At 50.6% G+C, this 17,532-nt stretch overlaps 1 protein-coding gene across 3 annotated transcripts in view; it reads right to left on the bottom strand.

Annotated features, from left to right (window-relative positions):
* Positions 1–17,532, bottom strand: part of LYST (lysosomal trafficking regulator) — a 3,752,809-nt gene that overhangs the window by 1,028,101 nt on the left and 2,707,176 nt on the right. For all 3 annotated transcript variants that reach the window (XM_085611970.1, XM_085611971.1, XM_085611972.1), the window contains one exon: positions 14,099–14,160. In XM_085611970.1, the coding sequence (XP_085468096.1) occupies positions 14,099–14,160 (62 nt within the window). The remainder of the gene's footprint in view (positions 1–14,098; positions 14,161–17,532) is intronic.

Genomic DNA, 17,532 nt, shown 5'->3' with positions numbered 1-17,532 from the left:
GCAGGGGAAGGTGAAGCTTGTCGCTGCAGCCAGGAGGACCAGGAAGCGTCGAGGACGACCAGGACCAGGAGGCGAGCTGTCCCACGAAGGCTCTTGCTGTCGGCGGCGTCGAAGTTGGACTAGGACTCACCAAGCCTTGGCAAGCGGAACCCACGAAGAACAAGGGACTTGCTTCTGGTGCAGACCAGGAAGGTCTGGGGTGCTTCTTCTTTGCAGAGAAGCGGGAGCCAGTCTGGAGGAGCCAAACCAGCGCAGAAGATTTCAGGGAGCGTCGTCACAAAGGCCACTAGCCAGCGGGCAAGCAACCGGACAGACGCGGCAAGCAGGAAAATGCTGAAGGGCCCCACGCAGGACTCGTGGAGTGTGGGGGGCTGGTCTTCGGTGCAGATGGTGCTTGGGGTTGGGGCTTCTCAATCCCCGGTGCACAACTTCGAGGGTACCTCAGAAGCTGCGCTGTAAGTTACTAGCCACTTTTCCCAGGTAGCCGGTCCCACGTCGCTCGTCGCCTCCACGGATCTCAGCTCTGCTGCAGATGTGGATGAGGGTCGGAGAAGTCTGGAAATCAAGGCTCTGGTCGGGCTCTGCAATCGGTTCCTCGTCGAACGTTTCACAAAGCAAAGGGTAGTCACTTGATGGTGCCTGTTTGCACAGGGTAGCCACTCCTTGGCTACAAGGGAGATTCTTCAGTCTTCTTCTTTCGTCGAATGTCGAAGGTCCAGAGTTTCTGTTCAGTTTCGCAGGTTCAGGATAATCTAAAGTCTTGAGGCCCAACTCCCACTCTTATACTAATCTGGGGGGCTGGGATACCTGCTAGGTCACGCCTTATGGGTGGGACCTGGGAGGGGGTGGTTACACCCACTTCCCTTTGTCCAGTTTCGCGCCAGAGCTGGGGCTGGAGTGCCCCAGCGCCGGTTTGAACTGGACTATGCAAGGAACACCTTGTGTGCCCCAGGCATGTCTCATTCCTTTCAGCCCACCCTGCCCCAATACACTAAAGGCTGTCTGGGGAGGTGCTAGCACCTCCCCAAGCAGGAAACCTATTGTCCAGGCCTCCCTGGCTGGGATCACTCCCAGCAGCAGGAGGTCAGACTTGTGTCGTGGCAGCAGCATCCATTTTGTGATGCTGAGGCTTTGGTCAGAGGCTAACAGTTGAAGTATGATTTTAACATGTCTTTCCCTCTAGAAGGGGGGAATAATATTCTCATGTCCAGAAATGGCATGGGGGTATTATTCCCGAGTGTTAGACACCTTACACGACATGTTTTGATAAAGCCAAACCATAGTTACCATAACCGTCTAAGATTATAAGGCACTTTAAGAGTATATGGTAGGCTATATCATAGAACAGCTATAAGGACAAGGTTCCGAAAGCTGCAGACAGGCTCAGCTCATGCTAGAGCACCATCTCACATGTTACCAAGCACTCTGCCTCCAGGATTGTCACGGCCTGCCATAGGAGTGACTGATAGGTACACATGTGTCTATATGTAAGTTAGGTATAGGAATACTACACCTAAGCAAGGGGTGATTACACGACCTTGCCCCAGCTGAGTGATCAGCCAGTTGTGTCAAAAATGGAAGGCCAGGCCAGGGGTGGCACAATACATGCTGCAGCCCCTGGTAGGCCTAGGGTACACCTATGCCCTGGGTACCTAGGGTACACTGTACAGGGCCCAATAAGGTGATCCTATCCACATGGGTTATGCACCTAAAGTACATAGTAGTAATTTAGAGAGGGAACAGCAGGGCTGTGGGTCTGATTAGCAGGCCCACAGCCACATCTAAGTCGAAAACCAGTAAAGCAAAAGCAAAAAGTGGGGGTGAACATAGAAAGCAGACCCTACTCTCCTACAAGGTGCATAACCCAATTGGTTAGGGTCACCTTATTGGCCCCTGTACAGTGTACCTTAGGTACCCAGGGCATAGGTGTACCCTAGGCCTACCAGGGGCTGCAGCATGTATTATGCCACCCCTGGCCTGGCCTTCCATTATGACACAACTGGCTGATCACTCAGCTGGGGCAAGGCCGTGTAATCACCCCTTGCTTAGGTGCAGTATTCCTATACCTACCTTAGATATAGACACATGTGTACCTATCAGCCACTCCTATGGCAGGCCTTAACAATCCTGGAGGCAGAGTGCGTGGTAACATGTGAGATGGTGCCCTAGCATGAGCTGAGCCTGTCTGCAGCTTTCGGAACCATGTCCTTATAGCTGTTCTATCATATAGCCTACCATATACTCTTAAAGTGCCTTATAATCTTAAACGGTTATGGTAACTATGGTTTGGCTTTATCAAAACATGTCGTGTAAGGTGTCTAGCACTTTGGAATAATACCCCCATACCATTTCTGGCAATGAGGATATTAAGCCTCCCTTCTAGAGGGAGAAGACATGTTGTAACCTACTTACCCGGTTAAAGTTAACCAGAGCCCCAGCATCACAAAATGGATGCTGCTGCCACAGACACAAGTCTGACCTCCTGCTGCTGGGAGTCCTTCCAGCGAGGGAGGCTTGGACAATAGGTTTCCTGCCTTGGGATGTGCGAGCACCACCCTAGACAGAATTTAGTGTATTGGGGCAGGGAGGGTTGAATGAAACTAGACACTGCCTGGGGCACACAAGGTGTCCCATGCATAGTCCAGTTCAAACCGGCGCTGGGGCACTCCAGCCCCAGCTCTGGCGCGAAACTGGACAAAGGAAAGGGGGTGTAACCACTCCCCTTCCTGGTCCCACCCATAGGAGGGAACTTGCAGGTAGCCCAGCCCACTAGCCCAGTATATCAGTAGGTAGCTGAGCCCTGCTAAATTAGATTAACCTGAATCTGCAACTTGTACAGAAACTCTGGACCTTCAACATTCGACCTCAGGAAGAAGACTGAAGAAATCTCCCTTGTGGCCAAGGAGTGACCACCCTGGGCAACCAGGCACCATCCAGCGACCGCTGCTTTGCTTTGCGACTGATCCTACGAGGGACGACTGCAGAGACTGACCAGCGCCGAGACTTTCAGACACCTCTGACCCAGATCCACATCTCCAGCGAAGCTGAGACCCGTGGAGGCGACGAGGGACGTGGGACCGGCGACTTAGGAAAAGTGGCTAGTACCTGACTAGCGCGACTTCCGAGGCTCCCTCAAGGCTGTACTTGGGGAATTGAGAAGCCCCCATCCCGAGCACCATCTGCAAAGAAGATCAGCTCCCCACACTTCACGTGTTCTGCGTGGGGCCCTTCTGCACCTGAGTTGCTCGACGTGTTGTCCTGTTGCTGGCCCGTTGACTAGTGACTTCTGCGACGACGAACCTTTGTTTTCAACTTGCTGGTCCGGCTCCTCCAGACTGGCACCCGCTCCTCTGTGAAAGAGAAGCACCCCAGACCCTCCTGGTCTGCACCAGAAGCAAGTCCTCCATCCTGCGTGGGTTCCGCTTGCCAAAGCTTGTTGGGTCCTGACTCGACTTTATGTCGAAGACGGCTTCAACTTCTTGCTCTTTTTTCTTGTGCCTCAAATTACCCGAGTGTCCTAAGGACTTGGAGTGGGACGATGACTACTTCACGTTCTGCGGCCAGCCCCGTGTCAGGAATCAGGCCACTTGTTCAATGATGTGGAATATAACCTAATTCCTAAGTGCATGTCAAGTACAAAGAGTGTCTCTCTTTATTGAGACTCCCTTACTTGTACTCCTGGAATTTAGTAGTTACATTAGTAGACACTCCCTTAGAAGCTTATCTCTATGTCATGTGGGAGAGACTGAGCTTGGCTTCCTGTTCCTGACTGGTTCCACGCCCCCTTTGTGTAATCCTTGATCGACTTGTGTTCCAACCTTGTTCTCTCTCTCTCTCTCTCGTTTCTGAAAACCCTGCACGCCTTTATTTTTTGGTTTCTGCGTGCTAATAGGAATTCCTTTACCCTCTTTGTTCCTTGCCTTTAGAGGGCTGGCTTTTCTCTGACCTTCTCCATGCTGACTCGAGGCGATTGATACATTATTTCCGCTTTTCGCGGGAACGTTTACCCTCACAGTTCCCGGCCGGCAGTCAGGGGATAACTGCTATAATGTATCCCGCCTGAGGCGAGATACATTCACTCGCAGTTCCCGGTCAGCGGACGAAGGAAGCTGGATACATTGTATTCACCACCTTAAGCCTCAGACATTCTCAGGGGCATGTGCTCTGTGTGTGAGCATTTTTTTTCTGCAAGCAGTACTTCATTGTTTTTAGGGGTGTATCACAAACTTTCATTCAATTCACTCGCTCATGCATTATTAGTTTTGTGAGCAGCCCGTGTTGGAGCTTTGATCTTACCTTTCCTCCAACGAGTTTTCTGTGACTGCTTTGTCTTTTGGATATGCTGCTTCCTTTGAGTGCTTAAAGCTCCACTTTCCCATTATTTTAAATACCTTTTTGGGGAAGAACAGCTCAAGTATAGGTAAATAATTATTTACCAGCTTTTGGACATAGAGTGCTGTTAACTCTACACCATAATTTTGTAGTGTGGAGTGGAATGTTGGATGCTTGTGAGTGTCAGTTGGGTACGGACAGAGCAGCAGGGTGGCTGCTCCTGGTGGGGTTCCTCATTTCTCGATGTAACCACTTAATAAAATAACTTATCTAATCTACGCTTAGAGTTTGGAACATCATTTAGATTACAACATTTTGGCGATGATCCTGAAGAATCATCCACGTGTGCCACCTTAAGGAACTAAACTGACACTTGACAGAAACAGAAAAGTGAAGCCCAAGATGTTGGAAAACTGAAACGTGACAGTAACAGAAAATTGAAGCCCTAAGAAGTCACAAGGTAAATGGAAATTAAAGACATGTATTTAACACTATCTGGCACCTGAACCCCACCAGTGACCCTGCCATCAGTCGCCCTTTAACCCAAGGGTGCCAGATTCAGTGTTAATCATGGGCAAAATACGAGCTTCAGTATTTTTCTTTAAATGTGTTTGGGGGCAAAGATCGGGCCCCAGTGTGAACTATTGAAGGATTAGGTCCCAGTGTTAAGAATATTTAAGCGTGTTGCTCGGGGGCAAAGACCGGGTCCCAGTGTTTATTATTGAAATATATTATTCGGGGGCAAAGACCGGGCCCCGGTGAAAAGCTGTTAAGCACTCTGCGGACTTTCACTTTAAATATGTTGATCGGGTACAAGGATCGGGCCCCGTTGTTGTCTGAGGCTGTTTGGCAGGGATGAATTGCACCGAATATTGATTCTTTGGAAGTGTAGAGTGAGGGCAAGGATTAACAGAAGGTTCTGAGGTTGACAAATCATCATACAACGCTTATATTATTTGGCAGCAAACGTTTTCGGGAGTGGAGATGTGCTGATGTTGACTGAATTACAACTTTGTTCAATGGTTTTCACCGTTTTGTCAGGGTGTGCCGTGTATGTGCAGTTGTGTCCTCAGTAACGGATTAACTGTTACAGTTTAGAAAAAAAATATAAAACTCGCCTGAGATGGACCTATATACGCGCCAATTTACCGCCTCATGGAGACCTTCAGAGTTATCGTGTCACCATCTCTTTTGTGACGACTCCTCACTCCATCCGCGTCAGTACTCCTGTGTGGCGTTTATGGGTGCATGTTCGTGCCGAGAACCACCCGGTTCTACGTTGATATGCGTGCCTCCATTTTTATGTTGTATTTTGAACAGTTAACCTTCCTGCGTTTGCTGATGTGTGATATATCATTTATTAAGAGCTGAAGATTACTTGGTAAATTACTGTGAGAATATTGACAGCGTGTCCTTTAATTCAGAATGACTAAAAAATACAAGTGAGAGGAAAAGAGCAAGCCTTCCTGCCTTTGCTGATGTGTGATATATTGTTTATTAAGAGCTGAAGATTACTTGGTAAATTGCTATGAGAATATCGACAGCGTGTCCTTAATTCAGAATGACTAAAAAACAAGTGAGAGGAAAAGAGCAAGCCTTCCTGCCTTTGCTGATGTGTGATTTATCGTTTATTAAGAGCTAAAGATTACCTTGTAAATTGCTGTGAGAATATTGACAGTGTGTTCTTTAATTCAGAATAACTAAAAAAAGTGAGAGGATAAGAGCAAACAGTCCGGAACAGAAACCAGAGTTAAGATTGAGCTTAGAACCGGGACAGCAAGTTCAAGTTCAAGAGTGAGTCAGACATCACAAAATAGGGACAATGGTCCGCGGCGGGTCAGTGAGCCCATAATGGGGACATATGTCCCAGAAACAAAACAAAGACAACAGTTAGCTCTAAACAGGGACAAGGGTACCAGAAGCAGAAGATTGTTGTGTATGAGTTGGCGATGAGATGTTAGGCCACTCATTGGTTTGAGTCGTGTATGAGATGGCTGTGTTTTGTTACTCACTCATTACAAGGTATATGTTGTTGAATAACAGCGCGTGAATAAGACACCCAATGTCTCAGTGTTTGAGTTTCCCTTTTGTGGGTAGGTGAGTGTAGCATTGTTGCACAAGTTACTTACCTTCGGTAACGATATATCTGTAAGAAACATTAGTTAGTTAGATTCCTTACCTTAGAATATCCCCAGGCGTCAGGCTGGATCCGAAAAGATTTTTTGTCAGCAATACTCCTGCGCGTCGGTAGGCGATGTCTGCGGCTCCGCGTCCGTCGTCGGCTTTGTGATCCCTGGGATGACGGAGTACTTAGACGCCGCCCTCGCGTGCTGACATCAGTTCTGTACATAGCTTTCCGAGCCAGGAACGCAGAGCCATGCAAGAAACCGACACTGGTGCCATGAAACTAGGGCCCTGAAAGGGATGGCCATAACCCTAGATATCGGTTCACAGAACGGGGAGGATGGGTGGGGTGGTAAGGTATCTAACTAACTAATGTTTCTTACAGATATATCGTTACTGAAGGTAAGTAACTTGTGCATCTGAAAGAAACACGTTAGTTAGATTTCTTACCTTAGAATAGATACCCCAGCAATACCAACCCCGGTGGTGGGTCTGCGAACCAAGATCACACCAGGAAGTCCTGGAGAACGGAACAGCCAAAGAAGCAGTCTCTCCGGACTTGGCTGTCCAGGCAGTAATGCTTGGCAAACGTGTGCAGCGAGGTCCACGTAGCTGCCTGACAAATGTCCTGCAGAGGGACTCCCCGTCCCAAGGCAGTAGTAGCCGCTGTGGCCCGAGTGGAATGGGCGCTCAGCCCCACAGGAGGATCCTTCTTAGCCAAGGAATAACAGACCTTAATGCACAAAACGAACCACCGAGAGATGGTTCGCTTGTGTACGGCTCGCCCCTTCTTAGCGCCCACGTAGCCAACGCTGAGTTGGTCGTCCACCCGGAACGGTTTTGTGCGATCCAGATAGGAGAGCGCACGTTTTGGGGCCAGACGGTGAAGCCTCTCTTCCTCTTTCGAGGGATGCGGAGGCAGAAAGAAGGTGGGTAAGGTAACTGCTGGATGTGAAAGGCAGTAACACCTTAGGAAGAAAAGAAGGGCGAGTCCTCAGAACAAGCTTGTCCTGATGGACAGTGAGGAAAGGAGGTTTAGAAGAAAGAGCCTGGAGCTCACTCACTCTTCTGGCAGAGGTGATGGCAACCAGGAAAGCAGTCTTGAGAGTCAGAAGACGAAGAGGACAGTTATGAAGTGGCTCAAAGGGAGCGCACATCAGATAAGTTAACACCAGATTCAAGTCCCACTGAGGCATTACAAAGCGAACAGGAGGAAACATGTGAGTAATGGCTTTCAAGAATCTATTTACAACAGGGGACTTGAAAAGAGAAGGCTGACCAGGAAGCCTCAAGAAGGCTGAAACCGCTGAAAGATATTCATTGATGGTGCCCAGAGCAGGGCCCTGCTGGGCCAGGGAAAGAAGAAAGAGGAGAACCTCAGACAGAGGGGCGGAAAGGGGATCCACAGCCTTTGCTGTGCACCATGCCACAAATTTGTTCCACCTGCAGGCGTATACCGTTTTAGTGCAGGGACGCCTGGCTGCCAGAATGACATCACAGACTTCAGGAGGCAAGTCAAATGGCATCAACTGCCACCGCTCAATCTCCACGCATGGAGGTGGAGGCTGGACAGGTTCGGGTGGAGGATCGTCCCCTGCTGCGACAGAAGGTCCTCCTGAAGAGGCAGTCGAATCGGGGGATCGATTGACAGACTGAGTTGCTCGGGATACCAGTATCTTCGTGCCCAATCCGGAGCCACAAGGATGACTTGGGCCCGGTCGCGCCTGATCTTCTTCAGCACTCTGGGCAGAAGTGGTATAGGCGGAAAGGCGTACAACAGACCGCAACTCTACTCGCGATGAAAAGCGTCTCCGAGTGAGTGTCGCCTTGGAAATTCCAACGCGCAGAACTGATGACATTGCGCGTTCTCTTCGGTGGCAAATAGATTTAACCAAGGCTCTCCCCACTGCCAAAAGTGACCTTGCGCCACGTCCGAGTTCAGACGCCACTCGTGATCCATCATGCACTGACGGCTGAGTTCGTCCGCCCTGGCGTTCAGAGAGCCCGCCAGGTGTTGAACCACCAGGGTGATGCCCTGATGTTCCAGCCATGTCTAGAGGCGCAGAGCCTCCTGACAAAGGGTCCACGACCCCATCGCCCTGTTTGTTGCAATACCACATGGCGGTGGTGTTGTCCGTGAACACCTGTACTACACTTACCCGGACAGAGGGAAGGAATGCCTTCAGTGCAAGCCGGATCGCCCGCAGCTCCAATAGGTTGATATGGAGCCAGGACTCCGCCGGAGACCAGAGGCCTCTGATCTCCGCCTCTCCCATGTGTTCTCCCTATCCCAGGAGGGATGCATCCGTCACCACTACGTGCTCCAGTTGGGGTAGGGAGAGGGATCTGTCACTGACCCAATCGTGGTCCGTGAGCCACCACTGCAACTGTCTTGCAGTGCCCTCCGAGATCAGGACATGGTCGGACAGGTTGCCCTGATGTTGAGCCCACTGGAACTTCAGGTCCCACTGCAGAGCCCGCATCCGCCACCTGGCGGGATGTACCAGCAGGATGCAGGAGGCCATCAGACCCAGCAGCCGTAGGGCCATCCTGACCGAAACTCGGGATAAAGGCTGAAAGATCGGAATCAGAGCCTGAATATCCCGAACCCGCTGTTCCGGAGGATAGACCCAAAACTGTGCCGAGTCCACAACCGCTCCGATGAAGAGGAGCTTCTGGGAGGGACTCAGATGTGATTTGAACACGTGGAGAACCCCAGCAAATGCAGGAGGTCGGCTGTAGTCTGGAGGTGGGAGACGACTGTTCGGGGCGAGCCCGCCTTCAACAACCAGTCGCTGAGATAGGGGAAGACTGGAACCCCTGATCTGCGCAGATGAGCTGCGACCATCGCCATCACTTTCGTGAACACCCGAGGGGCACTGGTGAGGCCGAAGGGGAGCACGGTAAACTCAAAGTGCTCGTGGCCTACCGTGAACCGCAGGTAACGCCGGTGGGCCGGCAGGACGGGGATGTGGAAATAAGTGTCCTGCAAGCCCAACGCTACCATCCAGTCAACAGGGTCTAGGGCAGCCAGAACCTGAGCTAATGTCAGCATCTTGAACTTCTCCTTCCGGAGGAAGGCGTTGACGCTTCTGAGGTCCAAGATAGGGCGTAGGCCCCCCTTGCCCTTCTTGGGAACCAGAAAGTAGTGGAGTAACAACCCCGTCCTACTTCTGGGCCAGGAACGCATTTGATAGCGCCCTTGGCCAAGAGGGCCGTAACTTCCTCCTGCAGAAGTTGCAAGTGATCCCCCGACATGCGGTGGTACTGCAGTGGCATGGCGGGAGGGGTCGCCTCGAAGGGAAGGGAGTAGCCCTTTCGGACGGTTTGCAACACCCACCTGTCCGAAGTGATGGCACGCCAGTGGAGCAGGTGATGGCGAACTCTGCCTCCCACTGGCGTGAAATGGGCCTGAAAGCTCGGACTAGGAAGGCTTTGAGGCAGATGCTGCGGGAGCGGATGTGGACTGACCGGCTCTCTGTCCCCCTGCTCCGCCACGGCGGAATCCACGTCTGTGACCGTGTTGAGGCTGGTTCTGCGGACTGTGGCTGGACGAACGTGCGGGTGTGCCCGTTCCTTGGCCACAAAAGGGGCGAAAAGCAGAAGTTTGCTGGCGCTGTGCCGACAGACCCAAGGACTTGGCCGTAGCCCTGGAGTCCTTAAAGCGCTCCAGCGCGCTATCTGCTTTGTTGCCAAAAAGGCGACGGCCATCAAAGGGCATGTCCATGAGAGTGCTCTGGACATCCCCTGAAAAGTTCGTGGACCTCAGTCAGGCGTGATGATGAATCGCCGTCGTTGCAATCACTCTGCCCAGCGAGTCTGTGGTGTCAAGTCCACATATAATGGAATACCGTGCTGCATCACGACCCTCAGCAAGAGCCTGGGTGAGCCGTGTCCTGGTCTCCTCTGGACACTGGGACAGCACGTCCGCCACCGTATCCCACAGAGAGTGGGTGTAACGGTCCAAAACGCATGCGGTATAAATGGACCGCAACCCAAGACTGAGTGAGGAAAATAGTTTCTTGCCAAACTGTTCCATCCTTTTGGATGGTGCGGACGGGAAGGCAGTTTGGGACGTGGAGGCCTGGATAACCAGACTCTCAGAGGTGGGGTGTACGGACAGAAAGCAGGGGTCGCCCGGAGCTGGGTGGTGGCGCCGGGCCACGTTCCGATCCACAGGAGAGACTGTGGAGAGCTTGGACCAAGTGCCCATCAGAACGTCGGTGAGGGCCTCATTAAACTGCAGCAGAGGCTCCGAAGAGCTTACTGGCAGTTGAAGCACCTCAGTGAGGAGGTTAGTCCTCATGGCCGCTGCAGGGAGCTCCTGGTGCAAGGCCTTCGCCGCCTTGTGCAGCACCACAGCATAAGTAGCACCCTCCTCCGTAGCCACGGAAGGAGGAGAGATGAAACCAGTGTCAGGCAAAGTGTCTAGACCGCTGGCCTCCCCCAGCTCATCTGCCCAGTCCTGACTTAACTGGCACTGCTGTGCCAGAGGGTCCTCAGACCCCTCCCAGTCCTCCCCTTCATGACGGAGCTGGGTCATAGGCGAAAGGCTCACCCATCGACGCTGGAGACGGCGTAGAGCGGCGCTGCTCCGACGCCGGATCCGGACCCGGACCGGGGCTGAAACCAGGGATGGCGTCTTTCAAGGACTGTGCTGGGAGCAACACCATGGGGGTCGACGCTAGCAGAGGAGTCAGGAGGTCAACTGGCATCGACCAGGATCAAGGCCTGGATCCCACGGGGGCCTGCGGCGTCAGGACGAAGTCGACGATGGTGCCGGGGTCGAAGCCGCCGACCCGCTAGGTCCCCCAGTCGGACCTGCGAGGCCCGGAGGCACGCCGGCAGGCCTCGACGGCGGGAAAAGAGTCCTCATTGCCACGAGGAAGTCTCGAAGCTCGCCCGGAGTCACATGAAGCCCAGGGACCGGAGGGTGTGGGGCCGGATGGAGCTCCTGCGGAGCAGCACGGGTGGTGCCACCCGAACCCTCAGCCGAGTCGCGCGACTGGGAGGGGAGTCAGAAGAGCGATGCCGCTTCTTCAACTTCTTTTTGCCATGCCTCGACTTACCTGAGTGCGAGGACTTGGATCCCGACGAGCTGTGAGGACTGCCGCTCCGCGACCGGCCCCTCGACTTCCTCCTCAAGCGGCGCGGAGCCGACTGCCAGATCTCGAGGAGCTTGCAGGACCGCTCCCGCCTAGCTTTCGACGTCAAGGCCCGGCAGTCGGGGTACGACTTGTCATCGTGGTCGGGCCCAAGACAGCAGAGACACCGATGGTGGGGGTCGGTAACCAACATCAGTCGGTGACAGACGTCACACGGCTTGAACCCGAACATCCCTACCAGCACCAGGAGTCTTAGTCGACTCGAAAAAAATAGACAAAATGTCCAAAAAGTTAGTCAAAAAATGAGGGCGGCGTCTAAGTACTCCGACGACGTCATCCTGGCAATCACGACGGCGGACGCGGAGCCGCAGACGATGCCTACCGACGCGCAGGGGTACTGCTGACGAAAAATCTTTCCTGATCCAGCCTGACGCATGGGGATATTCTAAGGTAAGGAATCTAACTAACGTGTTTCTTTCAGATTTATTGGTATATTGGTTGGCGAAAGTGTGATTAATTTTGTTCTGAAGTGTGTGTAGCAGTGTTATTAGGGTGTTCGTTTGCTGATCTGTGCTGCGCATTTACGTTATGTTGTTTCCTGATACATTGCTTTAAGGTTTTTTCCCTGTGTGTTGCTCGTCGTGCCGGTCTGGCCAACTGGTATGATCTGTGGCATGTGGGGTATGGTTTATGAGGTAGGATGGTGGTTTAAATCAGGAAGAGATGCAATGTTTTTTTCAGAGTGTATTGTGGCGTGAAATATCTAGTACAGTTCAGTGCGAGATGAGATGTGGTACGGTGTGACAGGTTGTTATGTGATATGTTTCTTTTCATTATTCATTGTGGGTATGAGAGTGGTCTTTCATATACCTATTTATGCATAGTTTCTTATGTATTATTGTATTGCATTTTTTTTCCTTGGTCTTATTATTAATGCTTTGCATCCAATTTCTTGACAATATGTTATTTGCCATATTGTCATTCTTTTAATTGTCTCATTTAATCTATTTCACAATGCATGTTTTCCCTGTAAAGAAGGGAGATATGTTGTACCTGCTGCTCAGCCAGTATGAGTGTGGAGTGGAGTGTTGGTGTGCATGCAATGTTGGATGTCTGTGAGTGTCAGTTGGGTATGGGCTGAGCAGCAGGCTGGCTGTTCCTGGTGGGGTTCCTCGTTTCTTCATGTAACATCTTAATAAAAGAACTGATCTAAACTACGCTTGGTGTTCGGACCATCATTTAGATTACAACACATAAATAGATTAGCTCTGCAAAAAATTCATTGGTAAGTGGAATTATCTTTGTACTGGGCATGCACTAAGACTGAATGTGTTAGTCTCTACTAGATTAATTATTAAGGGACTGATTGTATTCCAAATTCCCTTTCAGTTGCCGCTGTCCTTGCATCATCTCTTGGAGTGGCTGTCGTACCTACAAGGGGAAGAGTGGAGTGGGCGGTGGCTATTCTCTTCCCCTTAGGCAGGTCATATCTCGTTGGAGACCTCTTCTGGGGGAGTGTGGGGAATTTGCTTCGTACCGTGGAACCCAACTTGTTTCAGGTTAGTGGGATCTTGTGCGTTACACCCCGGGACCTTCCTCTCGACTGGGGCCTCGATTTGCACTGCTTCGCATGATGGGGTACCATGAGCTTTAGGGACCGCTCCTGCAAAGCTTACATATTCATAACACTGCAACCTGAGCATGACTTTGTGTCGTGGTTGCACTCCAAACACCAAAGGTAAGTAAGGGGCAGGACCGTCACCAACAACGGCCGATGACAGGCTCTGCAGGGCTTGTATACTGTCTTTCTAGATTAAATACTCCTAACAAACCAGGAGGAAAACCTCAAACACTCTTGACAAAACGTCAAACATCCAGTCTAATAGTGACTGAGTAGTAGCTCTTCCCCAGATCAGTGCTGGCTGGCGTGGAAAGGAAAGCACGGATGTTAACGTGCCTATGTGGTGCCTATATAGGTACCGCTAAGTCACTTCCAGCGTGAACGATGAAGCATACGGAGCCGACCTACGCCACCTACTGGCATGTAGGTGTACTACTGACGAAAAATCTTCCTGATACAGTCCGACGCCTGGGAAAATTCAAAGATAAGAAATCTGCAGCTAGAAGTCTCTATCAGATGCAGGTGTCAAGACGTGGTGCTGCCATCTCTTATGCTGCGGACCCAATCTTTGGCTCTGCAGCATATGAACAAGGCCTCTGTCAGCCTCCAGCCAATCGGTCTCAGCTGGCCATATGTCATGTCAATGGCACTTGGGATGGCCCATGCTTGGGTCGGAGGGCAAAAGTCCCAGAGAGTGTCAGCCATCTTCGATTGTGGTCAGACTCAGTCCTGACATATTGACTAGTCATCTGTACATTTTCTTGCCACAAATTCCTTTTTTCTGTATTGAATCAAAGTCTTATTTCACTTAGTCATTCAGTATTAATTTGGTAAATCTTTTTTTTTTTGTTTTTGGTGAATGGTTTCATGATTTACAGCTTCCTAAAAAACCTAAATAAGAAAAACTATGACTTACCCAATAACAGTTCTCCAGAGGTTTCCTTTGAGGGAGCTACACAAATGCATCTTCGATTAACTCTAGAAAGATAAAATAAAAAAAACTATAAATTATACCATACCATTACTATTAAGATATGCATCCTTCAAACTACACATTATATCTGCTGGAAAAAATAGTGAGGCAGTGATAACTATTTGTAAATAATTATGCTTAGAACTCCTGTTACTCCTTATGAATTTGTGTCTCAAGCAACATTTTTCTATTTTTGGGAAAATGTTGTCCTCATGAAACCTCAATTTACAAGGGTGAAAGGTATAGATATCCTGACCTCCTAGCCATTGTAGGTGGCAGGGGAGGGAAAATTTTCAGAGAGCTCCTCCCCGAGGCCAAAAAATTGAATACATAAAGACAGGCTGCCATCCTTATTTACATTCCCCATTGAATAGGTCAGGGCCCGGATATTTTTTAAAAAAGGAATATGCTACTTACCAGTATGCATCTGTTCTTGGCATGTAGAGCTGCAGAGTTGTACACTTAGCATAGATCGCCATCTGGTGTTGGGCCCGGATGTTTGCAGTTTGTTTTTGTTCTTTGGACAGTCTTTGGAAGTCACGAGTTCGGTGACTCCTCCTTCGGTCCGTACTGCGCATGGGCTTCGGCTCCATCCTCAGATTGTTTTTCGTCAACAGGGAAATGATGGAGCGTAGTAATAACAGTGAGAAACCCATGTGTGTTGTATCTAAATAAGATGTACTGGAACGGATACAGGTAGCCGGGGAGGCGGGTGGGCGTGTACAACTCTGCAGCTCTACATGCCAAGAACAGATGCATACTGGTAAGTAGCATATTCCGTTCGAGGCATATGAGCTGCAGATTGTACACTTAACATAGATTATATAGCAGTACCCAACCTTAGCGGCGACCACCGGTATCCGTTGCAGCTGTTTGAAAAAGTGTCTTTAGTACAGCCTGGCCCACCCTAGCTTGCTGCTTGGAGTGCACATCTACAAAGTAATGTTTTGTGAAGGTGTGCGGTGTAGACCATGTGGCTGCTTTGCAGATGTCATCTAAGGGTATATTCCCTAGAAAAGCCATAGAAGCCCCTAACTTTCTTGTAGAGTGGGCTTTAGGCGGAACAGATAATGTTCTCTTTGCCTTTTGATAGCAAATTTGTATGCACTTTACAATCCACCTAGCTATCCCTGATTTAGAAATGGGGTTGCCTTTATGTGGTGGAGAGAAGGAAACGAACAATTGTTTAGTCTTCCTGAAGGGTTGCGTTCTTTGCATGTAGTATAGCAAAGCCCTTTTCACATCAAGTGTGTGTAAGGCCCTTTCCGCAACAGATTGGGGTTGCGAGAAGAAGACAGGTAATTCCACCGATTGATTGAGATGGAAGGGGGAAATGACCTTGGGTAGAAACTTCGGATTTGTGCGAAGTATGACCTTGCTGTGATGTATTTGTATGAAGGGTTCCTGTATAGTGAACGCTTGTATTTCACCAACCCTTCTAAGGGAAGTGATAGCTACGAGAAAAGCTGTTTTCCAGGTGAGAAACTGTAGCTCACATTTATGCATTGGTTCGAAGGGCGGACCCATTAGTCGTGTAAGAACTAAATTTAGATTCCATACAGGGGAAGGTGGTGCCCTGGGAGGAATTACTCGTTTAAGGCCTTCCATAAAGGCTTTAATAGCGGGCACTCTGAAGAGTGATAAATGCTGTCTGTTTTGTAGATAAGCAGCGATCGCTGCTAGGTGTAGGCGTATGGATGAATATGCCAGGTTACACCTGTGAAGATGGAGCAGATAGCATATAATGTGCTGTATGGATGCATCTAAAGGGTTGATTGTATTGTTACGGCAGTAAATTACAAATCTTTTCCACTTTGCGGCATAGCATGCTCTAGTGGTAGGACGTCTGGCTTCCATTTTTTTTTTTTTTTTTTTTAATATATTTTTATTGCAGGAACCAGTAAATCGTTACATAATCGACCAGCATTATATAACAAGCAATATAAATGAGACACACCCCTCCGTCCCCCTGCCGTAAGTTTCTTACACAGCCATTCAGCCCACAACCCTGGGGTCGGGCGGCGAAATTCAATGGGGGCTCAGAAGGATGTCGAGGCTGGTCCGGATGATCCACTGTCCGTCATCTGCTTTTCCAAACAAGCCTATAAACCCAGAAAGAAAAACCCCACCCTCAAAAACGCTACGAACCAAAGAGAACCCACCCAACCCCGCCATCAGCGCACGGCAACAACCTCAACAGGATCTGCTAAAGGACCCATGGGGAAAGCAACAGAGCTGAAAAGTGCAATCGTCTATCGGGACTTGGGGCGAGCTGCTGCCTCACTTTCAGAGTCGCTGGGGGCGCAATAATCCCTAAGGGCCTGCACTAACGTCTCCCACTCCAGCGCTGCCTCCTGTGCCTTCTCATTACGCTGCCTCCAAGCTAGCTGGTATCTTAGCGTGCTCTCCCCCGCCGCCCACTTCAAAAGTTCGCTGTGCCACCGGCTTCCTGTCGGACCAGCCCGTGCCTTCCAGTTCCTGGTCACCTCTCGTTTAGCAAGGAGCAGCCCTAGATCAATGAACTTGCTAGATATTTTGTTCTTGGGGGTATGAGGGAACCAGTGCAGGAGTCCCACCGCCGCGTCAAACGATAAGGATCTCCCCGTCGTCTCCTCCAGGGTCTTCCCCACTTCTACCCAATAGGATGACAATCCCGGGCAGGCCCACAGCATGTGGAGAAGGTCCGCCTCCTGGGCCGGGCACCTGGGGCATTCCGCCGAATTCGTAGCAAAATATCGCCTGATTTTCACCGGGGTCAGATATGCTCTATGGAGCACGTAGTAGTGGACCAATTGAAAGCGGGCGTGGCGTGTGCCCTTCCAGGCTCGCCGCACCAGCTGGGACCAGGTCGTCTCCGGGATCTCCTTGCCAATGTCCTCCTCCCAACGGTTTCTCAGAGTAGTGAGGGGAGCCAGCCCCTCATTGATCAGTCTGCCGTAAAGGCAAGTGACCGCCTTCACCGTGCCCGCAGACATCATCGCGTATTGGCGTACCGGGGATAAAGGAGGTTCCTCCTGCCCGCATTTCCAGTGCGCCTGGATCGCTCGGACAAGGGCCGAGTGCAGCAGAAAGTCGCCGCGGGGAATCCCGAAGCGATCAATGAGCTCCTGAAAGGGCAAAAGCGCCCCGTCCTCGTATAGGTCACCTATTAGCTGTAGGCCGGCGTCCTCCCAGTTCGCCAACCGTGACCATTAGGACGTCTGGCTTCCATGATGATGTTCATGCAGTCAGGGGGAAGGTTAAGGTATCCGAATTCTAATATTTCAGGAGCCAGATCGCCAGGTTGAGCTGAGCTGGGTCCGGGTGCCTGATTTCTCCATGGTTCTGGGTTAGGAGGCATGGGGATAGGTGCAGTTTTTGATGTGGTACCACTGATA

Source organism: Triturus cristatus, chromosome 6 (assembly GCF_964204655.1).
Source record: "Triturus cristatus chromosome 6, aTriCri1.1, whole genome shotgun sequence".
Classification (NCBI taxonomy): domain Eukaryota; kingdom Metazoa; phylum Chordata; class Amphibia; order Caudata; family Salamandridae; genus Triturus; species Triturus cristatus.
The sequence above is the reverse complement of the archived record's forward strand: the minus strand, read 5'-3'. Positions and strand labels throughout refer to the sequence as shown.